At 42.8% G+C, this 18,278-nt stretch overlaps 1 protein-coding gene across 3 annotated transcripts in view; it reads left to right on the forward strand.

Annotated features, from left to right (window-relative positions):
- Positions 1-416: 416 nt before the first annotated feature.
- Positions 417-18,278, forward strand: part of LOC122543324 (pleckstrin homology domain-containing family A member 3-like) — a 30,284-nt gene continuing 12,422 nt past the window's right edge. Inside the window, exons 1-4 of one of the 3 annotated variants that reach the window (XM_043681848.2) lie at positions 417-549; positions 4,819-4,935; positions 6,783-6,938; positions 8,835-8,971. In XM_043681848.2, the coding sequence (XP_043537783.1) occupies positions 510-549; positions 4,819-4,935; positions 6,783-6,938; positions 8,835-8,971 (450 nt within the window). In that variant the 5' untranslated portion in view covers positions 417-509. Of the gene's footprint in view, positions 550-4,818; positions 5,018-6,782; positions 6,939-8,834; positions 8,972-18,278 lie in introns of those variants that run through there. The other 2 variants (XM_087985434.1, XM_043681850.2) reach the window with 2 other exon arrangements.

The raw sequence follows: 18,278 nt of genomic DNA on the forward strand, positions 1-18,278 counted from the left end.
CATCCTCCCCTCTGTGCGCTGCCCAGAGCTGGACATAATGAACCAACTCAGGCGGCACAGTTTGAACGCAACTTCTTTGCTGTTGTAAACCTAGCCCTTCTATAAAAGCGCAAAACTACAAAACCCTGGCACTCGCCTTTTTCAATTCGCTCACAAGCTTCACACCCGCTCCAGGCCCCTCGTGATCTTCCAACCAGCGCACGCGGCTCCGGAGCCGTCCCATTGGCTAACCCATCGCCCCGCCCCCTCCTGCGGCCTCTCCCCCCAATCGCTCGCAAGAGCCGCCGTTCCACTGCTATTGATTGACTCGCTCAGAGAACGGGGGCGATTGTGACGGCACAATACAGGAATTCAGTTGACAGGGGGAACGTGGCGGAGGTGTTGTCCGATTGGCTGCCGAGGAGCTGTCAATCACTAAGGCGGCTCGCCGCTTCCTGCAGCAAAAATACACAGAGGCAGAGAGTGTGTGAACTGGCTGGGCATAGTATTCGGGAGGTTGCCCCTCTGTCATGGAAGGAGTACTGCACAAGTGGACCAATTATCTGAGTGGTGAGATGGGGTCTTATACCTTGCTGCAGATGCTGTCCAAACAACTTAACCAGCACTGAGCTTTCTGCAGCCTGAAGAAACAGCGTACTGGCGCCGCAAAAGGCTGACACTCGGTGCATATTGCCAGTTGTTCTTTTATCTGTCTCCTTCCTGTAGATTTTGCAGATGCAGGTTTGCTGCATCGCTGTTTGAGGGAGAGACACCTGTTTGGATCCATCCTGAACACGGGGTGTTGAGGCCCGTGTCTCTACCACAGCTGACAGTAGCCAATTCAGCGTGCGACCCTCGGGCTTTGTTTGGCTTCCGACCAGATAATCCGGCGCATAATTGAGCCACGCAAGCTTTCTAAAGGGCAGCTTGCCTCGTCTTTCCCAACATCTGCAGGGATTGTTGCTGTTGAGGTTTCGTTTCAAAATCAAGGGTTCAGAAAAGACGATGGGTGGCTGCAGTTCAACAATCTGGTCATTTGTTGATCTTTTCCCTTTCAGGAAATAAGAGGGCTAGGGAAATTAGTTTGGATTCTGGCAATGGTTGAGCAAGCCTTAGTTCTACAGGCAGAGTTTAGTTGAATTGGAAGAGAGCCTGGAAGTAAGAAATGTAGTTAATTGACAGAAGAAGCACTTTCGATTATGAAATGGCTTCTCGGAGCAGGCAGAAGGACGCTACAATTTCCCTTTGTGTGAAAACTCCGAACTGAGAAGCCATCAACATCATATAGCCACTAATAAACTCAGTTGGAAATTCTGGAAAAACCTCTTTAGCCAGAAAGCAGTGAGAATGTGAAACTCAAAATCACAAGGAAGTGGGTGCAGTGAATGGATAATCACGAGGGAGAAAGGAATAGAAGGATAGGCTGGTGGAGACGATGAAGGATGGGGAAACATTTGTTTAGAGTATAAACTAGCATGGAGGAGGTGGGCTGAATGGTCTGCTCCTGTGATGTAGAGCAAATGTGTCAAATCTACATGAGCATGTAATGAACCTGTAACCTGTGTATGTGGTTGAAACTGTGCCCAGAGTACTGTGTACAGCTCTGGTCTCCTTACTCAAGGAGTCATGTACCTTATTGGAAACAGTTTAGAGAAGATTTCTAAAGATTGCGCACGAGGAAAGGTTGAGTCTACATTTATTGGCATTTAGAATAATGAGAAGTGATCTTATTGAAATATATAAGATCCTGGGGGCACTTGGTAGGTTTGCTGAGAGAAAGTTTCCCATGGGAAGGGGCAGAATGTAAAACAAAAGGGCATGATTTCAAAATAAGTGGGTCTCTCATTTCAGGCAGAGATGTGAAGCAATTTCTTCTGAGCGTCATTGTGTTTGTAATTCTCTTTTTCAGAAAGCAGTGGAGGCTGGGTCTTTGAATATATTCAAGGGTGAATGAGACAGATTTTTGATTGATTGGGTGGGATCAGACAAGAAAGTGGAGTTGAGGCTACCATCAGAGAGCCATGATCTTGTTGAATAATGGAGCAGGTGAGAGGGGCCAAATGGCCTACTCCTGCTTCTATTTCTTGTGCCTTTTATTGGCTTGTTACCTGACTGGTAGGACCACCCTAGCCGGAAGGCAACACCTTTGGTCTGAAGCATGCACCCCTAGAGCTGAGGAGGCAAAATTGTTAACAAATGTGAAATACTGAAATGACTGAGATCTGAAATAAAAAGTGCTGCAGCAACTCAGCACGGCTGGCAGTGTCTGCAGAGAGAAACAGTTAGTGTTTCGGGTCTGATATGACTTTTGTTCAGAACTGAGCAAGGCTTGCCCTTTACAGAGTTCACAGTAACTTTTTAATTATTCAATCCCCTGCTTGCTTGGCTGATCTGCGTATGGATCAGTCTTTAATTGGCTGGCACATTCAGAGGGCATTGCAATCCTCAATGGCATCATCTGGGTGAAAAATGCAATGAAACAGTTTATTACTAGCCGTGTGCCTGAGATCTGGTTGGTACTGAACTTAATGTATAGAATGTAAATAGGCTGGGATAAGAATGTCGAAACCCAGTCAGTGTAACAGCCAGCTACAACAGAACTGGCCAAATCGACTAATGTTGAAACAATAGGTAAGCTTCAACTGTTCATCGTGAACCTTTTTCTTCATGCTTTCCAACTCGAGCTGACCTGCTCCCTCACCATAAACTCTGAGTTGTACTCTAACCCCAGCCACTCCAACATACACAGGTGGAGCCTGGTGCTCCCAAACAATGTACACCAAGCTCCAGTTCAACTGAAACAAAATACTTCTATCCACACCCTACTCTATTCATTCCTTGGTGCTGTAGCCTGGTTTCAAGTGTCGCTTCCTGAAATTGAAAATTTTGTCGACTTTAGGTTTCCTTTTTAGGGAAACAGAGCTCCTGGTGAAGGAAAAGTTCACAGATTGGAAACACTTAATTTGTATGTTTCCCTTGTTACTAAATTAGGAAAAGGTGCAGGCCATTCAGCCCTTCAACTCTGCACCATGATGCAATGTGATCATGGCTGACCATCTACCTCTACACCATTTTCCTTTGATACCTTTTTTTAATATCTAGAAATCTATTGATTCCTGTCTTAAATATATTCAACAACGGGAACTGCACAACCCTGCCACAAATTTGCCACTTTGGATTTGAAAGGCAAACTGTAGAAGCTTGAGTTTTGCAATGTGTCTGTGGCACCATCTGAGTGCATCGTCAGACTGAGTTTGCAGGGTTCTGCTTTAAGTGGCCTGGGCAGTGTGTCCAAGAAGCTGCAGTTTGCTTTTCCAGTAATCTGTGAGTTAGCCTTTGGGGAGGGATGCAGCTGCCTCTGGAATTATGTGATCTTGATTTTTGAGCGGGAAAGCAATCCTGCTTGTCCGATTCCTTTTAATCAATACTATCATTGCAGAAATCTCCAAGAATTCCCTAGAATCCCTCTATTGGCGAGGAGATGTGGCTGTGTTTGTCCCTTGGAAGAAGGATGACACTTGCTTGTGACAGCAATTTGCATAGTGAAGCCTTTTAACATTGGTTCAACCTGTTTTGTTGCGTTACTTTTTGCCTTCCATGGTCATTCAGTCCTGAGCAATTACTTGCACGGTTTGAAGCTGTTTGGCCCAGTGGTAGGGGCACGACTCACTGTGCCACAACTTCTTAAATGTTCCACGTCCTTTTATCACAGGAGTCTGTGCGAGTGTGTCCATGTGTTGCACACTACATCAAGCTATCAGCTGCCACGAGACTGACAATGTCTTTTGACTGGAGTTTGGGTTCTAGGCATATCGAAGCTAACTCTTGAATTTGTGTCTAAATGAGCAGGACGCAGAAGTTAGTCTGGGGATGCAAATGGCAGCCACTTATAGCAGTTATGTGAAATTTCATGGGATACTGTGTTTTGTACCTGCAGTTGTTTAGCAGTTGCAATGTGCAATTCTGCAAATTGTTTTCACAGACCAGATCAGTAACCTAATTCAAAAGGTAATGTTCAGGGATATTCATTGAGCCACACAGACGTTTGGTCAAACGAGTAGGTTTTAAGGAGCCTCTTAAACGGAGAGGGAAGGAATCCCAGAACTTGGGAGTTCAAACAACTGAAGGTGCAGCCACCGATGGTGGAGTGATTTAAAAATCAAGGTGCTTGAAGGGTACTAGAATTAAACAAGTGCAGCGATGTCTCTGCTGATTTATGGGACTGACCATAATAGTCAATGTAGATCAGAGCCCCGGGGGGGGGGGGGTAATAGGAGAATGGGATTTGGTGTGAGTTAAGCCTCAGAACAGCAGAGCTTCGAATGACTTCAAATTTACAAAGTTAATCGCAGTTGATGTTAAAGTTAAGACTGGTCTTTTAAAAACTGAAAGAACTGCAGATGCTGTAAATCAAAACGAAATCAAATTGCTGGAAAAGCTCAGCAGGTCCGGCAGCAACTGTGCAGAGAAGTCAGAGTTAATGTTTTGAGGTCCAGTGACCCTTCCTCAGAATTGATGAAGGGTCACTGGACCTTGAAACATTAACTCTGATTTCTGTCCACAGATGCTGCCAGACCTGCTGAGCTTTTTTCCAACAATTTCTGGTCTTTAGTTTGCTCACCAACTGTATTAAGGGCTAAGAAGCAAAGGCTGCTAAATGTGAGTCAAGTTGCAGGTCAGTTATGACCTTATTGAATGGAGACTGAACAGGCTAGAGGAGCTAAATGGCCTCCTCCTGTTCCTAAAATTGTTGTGTCTTCACAACCTTCCACAATTTTTTTTGTATTTGTTGCAATCATAATCTTCTGCTGATTCTTCCAATCCCTTTCATTTTGACAGGCTGGCAGCCACGGTACTTTGTGCTGGATGGTACTGTGCTGTCGTACTACGACTCGCAGGAAGATGTTGGGAAAGGAAGTAAAGGGAGCATCAAAATGGCTGTGTGCGAGATAAAAGGTAGAAAAGTGAAAGCAGCTGTTGAGCTTGGAGTTGCCAAACATGCACACTGGAACCCTTTGGAAAGCACTCCCACAGTTCGGTATGGCCTGACCTGGGCTTGTGTGGGTATAAATGACCAAACTTGATGCTGTGACCAAATGAGGCTTGGAATTTGTATCATTTCAAATGGAACCCTTCTGGAGTTCTGCCAAAGTTTGATGTTTCCTTACTGATGTCGCTGGGAGGGTGCAGTTCAGGTCTGTCCAGTGTGACAATGCAATCTGCTTATACAGGTAAATTAGGGAGGAATGGAAGCCTGCTTCTCCAGGTGATTCTGTGAATAGAATGGAATAAGTATTTAAAAATAGAATACTTGGGCCACACCAATGTGTGAAGCTGACTCAAACACAATCTCTGCTCTTATTCCACTGTTGCAATTATTTCCTTTGCATAAACCGAGATGGAACGGTCTCCTTGACCAAAGCCGCTGAAACCCCAGTAGGGAGAGTGTAAGTTGAGGACCTAACTTGAAAAATCAGAGCGAGGCCATTGAGGAGAGATATTGAGAATCCCTAATGATGGTAAAAGTCAAATTGGCCCACACAATATAGCAAATGCGAGCTCCAATAGAAATGTTTAAATCTGAGACCAACTGATTTTTCTTACTAGCCAAGAGTATTAAAGGATACTTTGAAAGGGTTCAGAAAAGATGTTGCCAGGGTTGGAGGATTTGAGTTATGGGGAGAGGCTGAACAGGCTGGGGCTGTTTTCCCTGGATCGTCGGAGGCTGAGGGGTGACCTGATAGAGGTTTTTCAAAATTGAGGGGCATGGATAGGGTAAATAGGCAACGTCTTTTCCCTGGGGTCGGGGAGTCCAGAACTAGAGGGCATAGGTTTAGGGTGAGTGGGGAAAGATATAAAAGAGACCGAAGGAGCAACCTTTTCACACAGAGGGTGGTACGTGTATGGAGTGAGGTGCCAGAGGAAGAGGCGGAGGCTGGTGCAATTGCAACATTTAAGAGGTACTTGGATGGGTGTATGAATAGGAAGGGTTTGGAGGGATATGGGTCGGGTGCTGGCATGTGGGACTAGATTGGGTTGGGATATCTGGTCGGCATGGACAGGTTGGACCGAAGGGTCTGTTTCCATGCTGTACATCTCTATGACCCTATGATATGGAGCAAAGGTTGGGAACCAGATCAATGAGGATTTTGTTGAGTGTCAGCTATGACTGGTAGCACTCTTGTCTTGTCCCACTCCAGGGCTTGAGCACAAAAGCCCAGACTGACTCTCTGGCGCAGTACTGAAGGAGTGCTGCACTGTTGGATGTGCTTTTGTTTTCAGATGAGGCCTCATCTACCTGATTGGGTGTATGTAAAAGATCCCGTAGTATTATTTTGAGGAAGAAAGTGCCCCAGTGTCCTGGCCAATACTTATCCCTCAATTAACATCACAGAAGATTATCAAGTCATTATCATGTGGTGTTTGCAGGAGCTTGCTGTCTGCAAATTGGCTGCCACATGACCTACATTACAACAGTGACTGCACTTAATTGGCTGTAATGGGCTTTGATATGTCCAGAGGTTGTGTATAAATCCAAGCCTTTTGTTTTGAATGCCAGAACAGCTTTGAGGGGCTGAATGGCCTTCTCCTCTTCCTACATTCTGTTTCAGCCTGTTTTTGCTTATTTTATCTGTTCCAGTCTGTCATTTGTTGGATTTCCTTGGCGCACCCTTGTCTGTCTTGTTTTACTGTTGGTACAATATGGCCATTAGGGTTTTTTTGAAAGATTCACATGACAGGCAAGGTAGGAAACAGGTTCACTGTTGTCTTCTGCCACTAAAATACCATGTTTTTCTTACTAGTGCACACAGCAGACTTCACCCGGATGGACTTGATTATTCCTGGAGAACAATATTTCTACCTCAAAGCAGTAAATGCTGCAGAGCGACAGAAATGGTTGGTTGCTCTTGGAAGTGCCAAAGCCTGCCTGGCAGACAGCAGGAGCAAGAAGGAACGAGGTGGTGCCTTTTATTCTGTTTTTTTTTTTGGATGGTTTTGATGTTTCCCAGTTTTGTTTACTGGAGCGCTGTGATTATTGTCCTATAATGCTACAGGTCCATGTGCTGTTTTGAGATGCTTTCCAGCAGAAAATACATGAAGAGCCCCCTCTTGCCACTTTGTATTGGGTTTATAAACACAATGACCAGTACCAACCTGTTTGATTCTTTGAGTTGAATTTGCTCATTCCCGTCGAGAAGAATGCGTGGCGCTGCTAAATATAAGGAAGGAATGAGTGTTCAGGATTCATCAACTCCATAATAGATTGATATTAAATCTGATAATGGGGAAACTTATTTCCCCACTCAAGTGGTTGGGAAAGTGGACATCCACAAATGGGGCAGCACAATGGCTCAGTGGTTAGCACTACTGCTTCCCAGCACCAGGTACCGGGGTTCGATTCCAGCCTCGGGTGACTGTCTGTGTCAAGTTTGCACGTTCTCCTTGTGTCTGTGTGGGTTTCCTCGGGTGCTCCAGTTCACTCCCACAATCCAAAGATGTGCAGGTTAGGGTGAATTGGCCATGCTAAATTGTTCCATAGTGTTCAGGGATGTGTAGATTAGGTGCATTAGTCAGGGTAAATCTAGAGTAATAGGGTAGGGGAATGGCTTTGGGGGGGGATACTCTTCAGAGAGTTGATGTGGACTTGTTGGGCTGAATGGCCTGTTTCCAGGCTATAAGGATTCTCCTTCTAAGTGTAGTTGAGCCAACCAGCACATAAAGGGAAGCTGGATAAATACACAAGGGAGAAAAGAAGAGAACATTAGGCTGTTAGTGTTCAAGGAGGTTCATGTGGAGCATGAATATTTCTGTGCTGCATTTTCTGTGATTGCTGCTTCTGATAGTCATCCATTGAAATCTACTGGATATATGCACATTGATAGTTTACATACAGAAAATTACACCTTAAATGGAGTTTTCACAAATTATTCCTCTCCCTAATCCGCAGATATCAAGATCAATGTCCACTTCCTCCTTGTAGCCACGCTGATATGAGTATAGGTACCTTGGCACACACCAGAGATTATATCTGGTCTAAACCTGCATTACTCTGAAGCATCAGGGAGCTTGAAACTTGAGGAAATAGTTTGGGAAAATGTCTGAGAAGAATTGTGTATGGGAAAACATATGTCCTGGTTGAAGCCAAAATGATGATGATGGACGCAGAAATGCACCAACACACATCACTCCATCAGGACGTGGCTGTTTGAGAGTCTTTTGAAATTAGAGGTCTCATTGGACTGAACAGATGTTTGCAAGCAGTCCGTTTTTGGCTACATGTGTTGCAGACCCATTTGGGATACTTGGGGGATGAAGCAGAGATTTCCTAGGAACCTGGCGGCTGTAACATTTTTGTTAGCTTTAGGAAGTGCAGTGGAACAAATCTTTCAATGCTGTGCACATGTCTCTCTGCCAGCCTCCCCAGAGTTTTCCAGGAGGCTGGCATCAGGGCTGCCTTGTGAGGGGTTTGGCTGTGCCTGCCATTTGTTTTATCGCCTTGCAATCTTTCCTTCACTATGTGGTGGCATCACACTCTGAATGTATGTCTCTTTTTTTTTTCTTAATAAAACAACTCCATTCAACACAGAAATAAACTGGACCAATGCGACTAGTTTAGTTTGGGAAACTTGGTTGGCATGGATGAATTGGACCGAAGGGTTTCCATGCTGTATGACTCTAAATCGTAAAATCGTGTAGCACAGAAGGAGGCCATTTGGCCCAATTAGTCCATGCTACCTCTGTGAAAGACCCATTCTACTGAGTCCCCTAAAGGAAGTTGTGATTGATCCTCTTGTTAAAAGATTGATTTGTCATTTTTAATTCAAATATTTTCTAAAAATGTTTTGAATTTGCAGAAATTAGTGAAACTGAGGACACCTTGAAATCCAAAATGTCTGAGCTTCGACTTTATTGTGATTTGCTGATGCAGCAGGTACATAAGATCAAGGAGTCTGCACAGCCGCTCCAGGACAGTTCTACTCCTGATGTCGAGGTATTGTACCTGTTGTAATTGTACTGGCCTCCACCATTTCCTCTGGCAATTCATTCCATGCTTCTTTCCTTTCTAATGGGTATGTGGCCAGGGCAGTGTGCTTACAGCTGATTTGAGCATCATAAGTTACATTTTAATTTGGCTAGTTCTTAAGAAAGAAGTCCCCTCAAGTAAGGAATTTCAGCCTCTCAACTGAACTTGGTTATCACTCAATTAATTGTGGACTTTAGCTACAATTCCAACCAACAGCATCCATCTCTGGATGTCCAGCGTTTAATCCTTATGCAGTATTGTTCTCCAGAGTTCTACTATTGAAGAATCCTGATGTTGAAGAATCTTGATGTTGAATTCTTACATGATTTTCTGTCTTTTTAAGCTCTTGGCATGACATTATTTATGATACTTCTCAAGTCACCAAGTCTGTAGCTTCCTTTCTTATCAGGAGTAGCTTTTCTGTTCCTTATTACGTTCTGTTTTCTTGGTTTGTTTCAAACACAGCCTGTCCTGCCATTGACGACTCAAATTCTTCTGCAGGCAATTCTTATTTCCCCATTTGTCACAATGCAGTTAGTTATCAAGCTGATGTTAAAACAGTTTGTGCTGCTTCGACACCTCCTTTTTCCCCAGAGATGGCTAATTGGCATATTTTGTTTTTAATTCCTTCATAATAGTTTGTCCTTGTCCTTTTATCTCAGGAAATAGTTTATTTCAGAAAGGGTTATTACTGATTCTTTCAATCCATGAATAGTGATAAAACTTCTGAAGTTTACATTGTCACAGTTTGCTGGTGTTCTGTATAAACTTTCCATATTTTGTCAGAGCTTTGTTTCACTTTGTCAGAGCTTTGTCTTGGAATATCTGCTTTCCTTGGAATCCCCAGTTCGGCCCAGTATAACACACCCCATGTCACAGGCATGGTAATTTTGAATTTTTTTAATCTTATTCTCTATTTATTCTTATCCTGAGTAGTCCCTGGCTAAAACCAGGCGAAACAGCCTCAGACTAAGGGATAGACTACCTAGAACTGGGCTGAGAAGGAATTTCTTCAGTCAGAAGGTGGTGGATCTTTGGAATTCCCTACTCCAGAGGGCTGTGAAGGTTTATTGACTGGAAGAATGAAATTGTTAGACTTCCAATATTAAAGATATCTTGGATATGGACGAAATGGTGGCATTATGGTAATGTAACTGGACTAGTAATCTAGAGACCCAGGCCTGTATTCCTGATGAAGGGTTTGCCCGAAACGTCGATTTTTACTGCGCCTCGGATGCTGCCTGAACTGCTGTGTTTTTCCAGCACCACTAATCCAGAATCTGGTTTCCAGCATCTGCAGTCATTGATTTTACCTAATGTTCTGGCCACACTGGTTATAAATTTCATCATGGCAACCATTGGAACTTAAATTAGTAAAGTTAGTCTGGGTAATGGTGACTGTAAAACTATTGTCAGTTGTCGTAAAAACCCATCCAGTTCACCAATGTCCTTTTAAGGGAGGAAATCTGCCGTCCTCACTGTTTGGCTTTAGACCTGCGGAAATGTGACTGACTCTGAATCACCCTCTGAAATAGCCCAGCAAGCCACCCAGTTCAAGGGTCTTGCCAGTGATGTCCATATCTCATGAAATAGTAATGGGAATAGTGGAGCAGGCACAAGGGGCCAAATGGCCTAATCCTGCTCCTATCTTCCTGTTTGGAAGAATGCATCCTTTAGCATTGCTATTCTAGCTTCAATTTCTTGATGACAATAAACATCTTCTCCCATGAGTCTTCTCAGGAAGTTAAAATGTGAAACCCGTTTCAAACCTGTTGACCATTTCTCTTGACTTCTGTTTTCCTGCCATTATTTTGTTTGGTCTTCATAATGCCTGCCTTTTTATACATTCATTTTCATTCCAATCATTTTGTTCATTTTCTCAATTGGTACCTGAAGGTCTGCTGCTGTGCTAGTCACAAGGGTGGCTTCATGTAGAATGGTTCACACTTGAAAATGCTGCCTAGTCAGAGAGAAAACCTTTTGATTTCTTCAATGATGGGTGAAATGTCATAATAGTGGAATGGAGATCTGGATGATATGATTCCAGCTGATGATAATACTGAACAAGTTGGATCCCAGAATGTAACCTGACTTGATAGGTAACATATGCAATGTTTACAGTTGGTCAATGTGGTGGTTAGTCACTGAAACCTTTTTATGTGAGGTCACAGATATTCTTTAACAGAACATAAGTTTATTTCACCCCGCCCCCAAAACAAAACAGGTCTGTGTGTAAGACAGTTAGAAAGATCTTGACACAAATAGCTAAACAAAGTTTTAACTCGTTTCCCAACACATTGTAAGGAGATCTTGGTTATCTGTAAGAATAATCTGGTAAGAATAATTTGATTATGGTAAGAGATTTTAACTTTCCAAACATAGTCTGGGACTGCCATAGTGTTCAGGGTTTAGATGGAGAGGAATTTGTTAAACATGTACAAGAAAATTTTCTGATTCAGTATGTGGATGTACCCACTAGAGAAGGTGCAAAACTTGACCTACTATTGGGAAATAAGGCAGGGCAGGTGACTGAGGTGTCAGTGGGAGAGCACTTTGGGGCCAGTGACCATGATTCTATTAGTTTTAAAATAGTGATGGAAAAGGATAGACTGGATCTAAAAGTTGAAGTTCTAAATTGGAGAAAGGCCAATTTTGATGGTATTAGGCAAGAACTTTCGAAAGCTGATTGGAGGCAAATGTTCGCAGGTAAAGGGACGGCTGGAAAATGGGAAGTCCTCAGAAATGAGATAACGAGAGTCCAGAGACAGTATATTCCTACTAGGGTGAAAGGAAAGGCTGGTAGGTATAGAGAATGCTGGATGACTAAAGAAATTGAGGGTTTGGTTAAGAAAAAGAAGGAAGCAAATGTCAGGTATAGACAGGATAGATCGAGTGAATCCTTAGAGTATAAAGATAGTAGGAGTATACTTAAGAGGGAAATCAGGAAGGCAAAAAGGGAACATGAGATAATTTTGGCAATTAGAGTGGAGGAGAATTCAAAGGGTTTTTACAAATACATTAAGAACAAAAGGGTAACTAGGGAGAGAATAGAGCCCCTCAGATCAACTAGGAGAAAGTGAGGACTGCAGATGCTGGAGATCCGAGCTGAAAATGTGTTGCTGGAAAAGCGCATTCCTGAAGAAGGGCTCATGCCCGAAACATTGATTCTCCTGCTCCTTGGATGCTGCCTGACCTGCTGCACTTTTCCAGCAACACATTTTCAGCCCCTCAGAGATCAGCAAGTGGCCTTTGTGTGGAGCTGCAGGTGATTGTGGAGATACTAAATGAGTATTTTGCACCAGTATTCACTGTAGAGAAGGAATGGCAGATATAGAATGTAGGGAAATAGATGTAGGGAAATATCTTGACAAATGTACATATTACAGAGGAGGAAGTGCTGGATGTCTTGAAACCCATAAAAGTGGATAAATCCCCAGGACCTGATCAGGTGTACCCTCGAACTCTGTGGGAAGCTAAGGATGTGATTGTTGGGCCTCTCGCTGAGATATTTGTATCATCGATAGGCACAGGTGAGGTGCTGGAAGACTGGAGGTTGGCTAACATGTTGCCACTGTTTAAGAAGGGTGGTAAGGACAAGCCAGGGAACTATAGACCAGTGAGCCTGGACTCAGTGGTGGGCAAGTTGTTGGAAGGAATCCTGAGGGACAGGATTTACATGTATTTGGAAAGGCAAGGACTGATTCGGGATTGTCAACATGGCGTTGTGCGTGGGAAATCATGTCTCACAAACTTGATTGAGTTTTTTTGAAGAAGTAACAAAGAGCATTGATGAGGGCAGAGCAGTAGATGTGATCTATATGAACTTCAGTAAGACATTCAACAAGGTTCCTCATGGGAGACTGGTTAGCAAGGTTAGATCTCATGGAATACAGGGAGAACTAGCCATTTGGATACAGAACTAGCTCAAAGGTAGAAGACAGAGGGTGGTGGTGGAGGGTTGTTTTTCAGACTGGAGGCCTGTGACCAGTGGAGTGCCACAAGGATCGGTGCTGGGTCCACTACTTTTCGTCACTTATATAAATGATTTGGATGTGAGAATGGGAGGTGTAAGTTTGCAGATGACACCAAAATTGGAGGTGTAGTGGACAGTGAAGAGGGTTACCTCAGATTACAACAGGATCTTGACCAGATGGGCCAATGGGCTGAGAAGTGGCAGATGGAGTTTAATTCAGATGAATGTGAGGTGCTGCATTTTGGAAAAGCAAATCTTAGCAGGACTTGTACACTTAATGGTAAGATCCGAGGGAGTGTTGCTAAACAAAGAGACCTTGGAGTGCAGGTTCATAGCTCCTTGAAAGTGGAGTCGCAAGTAGATAGAATAGTGAAGAAGGCATTTGGTATGCTTTCCTTTATTGGTCAAAGTATTGAGTACAGGAGTTGGGAGGTCATGTGGCTGTACAGGACAGTGGGTTAGGTAACTTTTGGAATATTGTGTGCAATTCTGGTCTCCTTCCTATCCGAAGGATGTTGTGAAACTTGAAAGGGCTCAGAAAAGATTTACAAGGATGTTGCCAGGGTTGGAGGATTTGACCTATAGGGAGAGGTTGAATAGGCTGGGGCTATTTTCCCTGGAGCGTCAGGGGTTGAGGGGTGACCTTTGAGGTTTATAAAATCATGAAGGGCATGGTTAGGGTAAATAGACAAGGTCTTTTCCCTGGGGTCAGGGAGTCCAGAACTAGAGGGCATAGGTTTAGGGTGAGAGGGGAAAGATATAAAAGAGAGCCAAGGGCAACTTTTTCACGCAGAGGGTGGTGCGCCTGTGGAATGAGCTGCAAGAAGTGGTGGGGGCTGGTATGACTGCAACATTTTAAAATCATCTGGATGGGTATATGAATAGGAAGAGTTTAGATGGATATGGGCCGGGTGCTGGCAGGTGGGACTAGATTGGGGTGGGATATCTGGTTGGCATGGACGGGTTGGACCAAAGGGTCTGTTTCCATGCTGTACATCTCTATGACTTTTCTTTTAGAGATTTATCTGGAATTGAGTATCACTCCTGCCACAATTCTTTAAACTTTAACTCAACTGACTCTTGTCAGTTTATTTTCCTTGCACTGTTGAGATTCATTTGAGTTTGCTGGCATAAGCCTTTCTCGGTTCTGATGGCCAAAATGTTTCCGTTCTAATAACCTGAAGACTTTTGTACAAATTTCCCTGGCTCGGAAGCTCAAAGTACCAACCACACTTTGACTAGGGTGACTGGTTTGCCTGAACTAAAACTCAGTTTTGTTTGTTCGGGAAATAAATGTTCTCTTATGAACTGAAGTCAAAAGTTAAATAAATGGCTGTAAACTTTGACAGTATGAGCATTTAGTCCATCAACACCAATGTGTCATACTAAGCACTTGATCGTCATCATATACCTCCTTGGAAATTATGTAATTGAGTTACTGTTCCAAATTATTACCTGAACTGATTTTTAAAAATTGGTCAAAGTCCATCTATCTTTATTTTTAAAATCCAAACCCCAAAAGATGTTTTCATATACATATGGCCTCCCTCAACACTCTGTGGGTGGGCTGTCTTCCAACATTCACCGTGCATAATCAAAATGAACAGTGGCCAAGTGAGCAGGGGCTTCTGTGGAATTGTGACCTTGGGTAAGAGCTGACTCCTTCAGGAGACAAGTTGTGGAGGGAGGATGTTTTTTTTAAATACGTAAAGCATTTGTTGTGAGGGACTGTTTTGACATTTCTCTGAATAGAAAATGTAGTTGTTCCAGTTTTACCAGAGCTGCATATTTCATGATTGTACGGAGTTTCTGGCTTTATAACATGTGAGTTAGTTGAACAGACAGTATAGTCCAATAATTTATCTGTTAATCTATAGTATGTTTTAAGTGTTAGCCACAAGACACCCCAACTCACTTATTTGCCTACTGTCAAGAATGAATCCCACTCACCTAACAAGTGTCTGCTCTATTAGCTCTCAATCTGGACTGGCAACAGCATTTTTTTTTTAAAGTTCTCATCCTTGTTTTCAAATTTCTCTAGAATTTTCTCCAGGCCAAGTCCCTCCAAGATGGCTGCGCTCTTCAAATTTCAGCCTCTCGAATAGCTCCAATTTTAATCACTCCACCATCAGTGGTCTGCTTGGGCAAGAAACTCTGGAGTTCCTTGCTGAAGCCTTTTTTCCTTTTAAGACACTCCTTAAAACTTACCCCTGTTGTTCAAGTTTTTGGTCATCTAACCGAAGATCTCATTGTGTGGTTCAATGTCAAATTTTGTGTGATAATTGCTTCTGCACTAGGCCTGGAGGGCATGTTACTGTAGTAAAGGTGTGACTAAAAATGCAGGCTCTATATACAAATTCAATATTTAAATATTTATATCCTATTTAAACACTCTTTTCAGTAGATTTTATTTTGTATTCGGACCAGATATAATTGTGGAATATAGACCAGACACTGTTTTTGCTGATGAATAAATGAATGTTGCACTGCTGAATCATTCTGGGAACCAGGAAATATACAGCAAAGTACAACTGCTTCGGTTACAATGTAAATACCAATTTTTCAGTTGAGCTGTCTGAGTGAACCCACGCTGACAATGCTATCAGTACAGTGGAATGTTGCCGTGGGAGTAATGACTCTGTACAGCATCTTGTTGATTTTAAGAAAATGTACTTCCTCTGCAATTACAAATTACAGGCTTCACAGCTCAGAATTAAAGATTGTGAGTTCCAGGAAAGGGTGGATATCTTGCGTGGGAGACTAAAATTAGGGAGGCATATTTTAAGAATATATACTAATGCCTTGGATGACAGAAGTGAATGGATGCACGTTTGCGGATTACATAATAGTTGGGAGGACAAGTAGTGAGGATGACCTGAGGAGTCTGCAGAGGGATAGAAGGTGAGTGGGCAAATGCCTTAGCCAATACAATATAATGTAGGAAGGTCTGAGGTTATGCACTTTTTCAGGAAGGTAAGAAGAGTTGAATATTATGTAAATGGGGAAAAGACTGCAGAAAGCTGCAGCACAGAGGGATTTAGGAGTCCTCATGAACAAAGCAAAAATCTAGCATCCAAGTTGTGAGGAAGATGGAAGGCAAATGGAAAGTTGACCTCTAGTTCAAAGGAAATGGTGTGTACAAAAATAGGGAGGTCTTGCTGAAATTATACTAGGTACTTGTCAGACCATAGCTGGAATACCGTGAACCGTATTGGACCCCATATCGAAGGAAATTGATGTCGGGCACAGACCAGCGAAGGTTCACCAGACTGATACCAGATATGGAGGAACTGTTTTTTGAGGAGAGGTTAAGTAGATTACGCCTGTAATCTGGAATTTAGAAAAATGAGAAGCAAGCTTATTGAAATATACAAGATTATTAGGGGGCTTGACGGGGAAAAAGTTTGACAGGTTCACAACTCAAGACTCATCATGCTGTCCCTTGTGGGACAGCTGAATACCAGAGGGCTTAAGTTGAGTAAGCAGTTGCCCATTTAAGACAGACGTGAGCAGGATTTTTTTCTGAGGGTAGTGATCCTGTAGAATTCTTTACTAGAGAGGACCCTCAAGGCTGTGTCATTAAATATATTCACGGCTGAGATATGCAGACTTTTTTTTATCAGTAAGGGAATCAAGGGTTATGGGGGGAAAAGGCAAGCAAGTGGAGTTGAAGGTCATTTGATCAGCCATGATCTTATTGAAAGGTGGAGTTGACTTGATGGGCTACCTCTGCTCCTATATCTTATGGTCTTATTTGTGTGTCCGCTGTGGCTCAGTTGATATTACAATTGCCTCTCGGTTATGGATTCAATACCCATGTTAGGGGCACAAAAATCCAAAGAACACAAGAAATAGGAGTAGACCGAGGCCCATCAAACCTGCTTCTCTATTCAACACTATCATGGCTGGTTTCAGGCTTGAACTCCACTTTCTACTCCCTTTTAAGACAGATGAGAATATTTGTTTATTTATTGGGGGTCATTAGACTGCAGAAGGTCATGAAAGCTAGGTCCAGGTTGCTGGGCAGGGATCAGAATCCACAGATCTAAAGCTGCCAACCTCATTCCCCTCCCATTCAATTTTATTAATTTTTGTGGTGGTTGATACAAGTAAGTTGCTCAGTAAACCATCTTAAGTGCAGGATTGAAACCCACTGAAGAAAAATCCATAAAAGCTGGAAGTGACACAATTGGTTCAAACTCGTCTTTCATACATGAAATAATGGAACTCCAGTTCAGACTAGTACCATTTATTTCTAAGTTTTACTGGGTTTTCCTTCTCTGCTGAGAATAGGTTTCCTTTCTCTGAAATAACATTTATGAACTTTTTCCAAATTTTATAACAACTAGTTTCACCATCATCTTGACTAATGTCCACTCCCTTCCATTTTTGTTTTTTTTCTCTTTGTCTTAAAGTGAATTCAGGTTCACAAGCAACCAATTGAACATGCTTTCTGAATTATTAATCCAAGCCTCTGGATTAAGAGTTCCGGAATATTACTGCACCGCTCACATAAATAAAGTAAGGAGTTTGGGCAAGATTTCAAAATTGTAGCAAAGTGGAAGGATTTATTAAGTGTAGGCCTAATTAATCAGTCATTAACACTGGTTAACACCTGTACTTTTTTATTCCAGTTAGGGACAACAGAACTCACAAAATTCTGGTCTAGATTCAGCTCGTAGACTTCTACAATTTCTTCAACTTCAGTAATCCGCTCAGGTTCCAGCTCGATGCAGTTTCCTTTTGGATCTTCCCTTTCTCCACTATCACAAACATGGTTTCAACTCCCTTCTTGTACTATGACCACTTAATTGCTCCAAACATGGATGCTGGAAAGCTGAATAAACTGTGTAGAAGGGGAGGGGGCATGTGGGAGAGAGAGAGAGAGAGAGAGAGAGACGGTTAACTCAGGCCAGTGACCCTCCTAGTAAACTATTTGAGCCAACCGCCCACATATTAGGGAACATAATGGATCTTGAGTTGGGCCCCTGCCATCTGGCTTTAGCTCTTAATCTATAATATTCCTAAGCAATAGAATTCTCACAGATCAAGACACACCCTATTAGTTATATACTGGTTTTAAAGAGATACAGGTCCATGCAGTTACAAGCTAAGGTTACAAAGGGTCACTTCCTGTCCAGATTATGCTGCTTTTAAGTTGTACAGATAAATGTTCAAGCTGCAGAATTTGATTATGTAGCTTCATTCCTACATGACTTCCTTGCATCACCCCTAAGTGTGGGTCCCTGTCCAGAGCAGTGGGAAAAAAACATTCTCCACTCCCCCTCCACCCCCACAGCC

The sequence above is a fragment of the Chiloscyllium plagiosum genome, unplaced genomic scaffold (genome assembly GCF_037043375.1).
Source record: "Chiloscyllium plagiosum isolate Xiang-an unplaced genomic scaffold, Cpla_swu_hap1 HiC_scaffold_53X, whole genome shotgun sequence".
Taxonomy (NCBI): Eukaryota; Metazoa; Chordata; class Chondrichthyes; order Orectolobiformes; family Hemiscylliidae; genus Chiloscyllium; species Chiloscyllium plagiosum.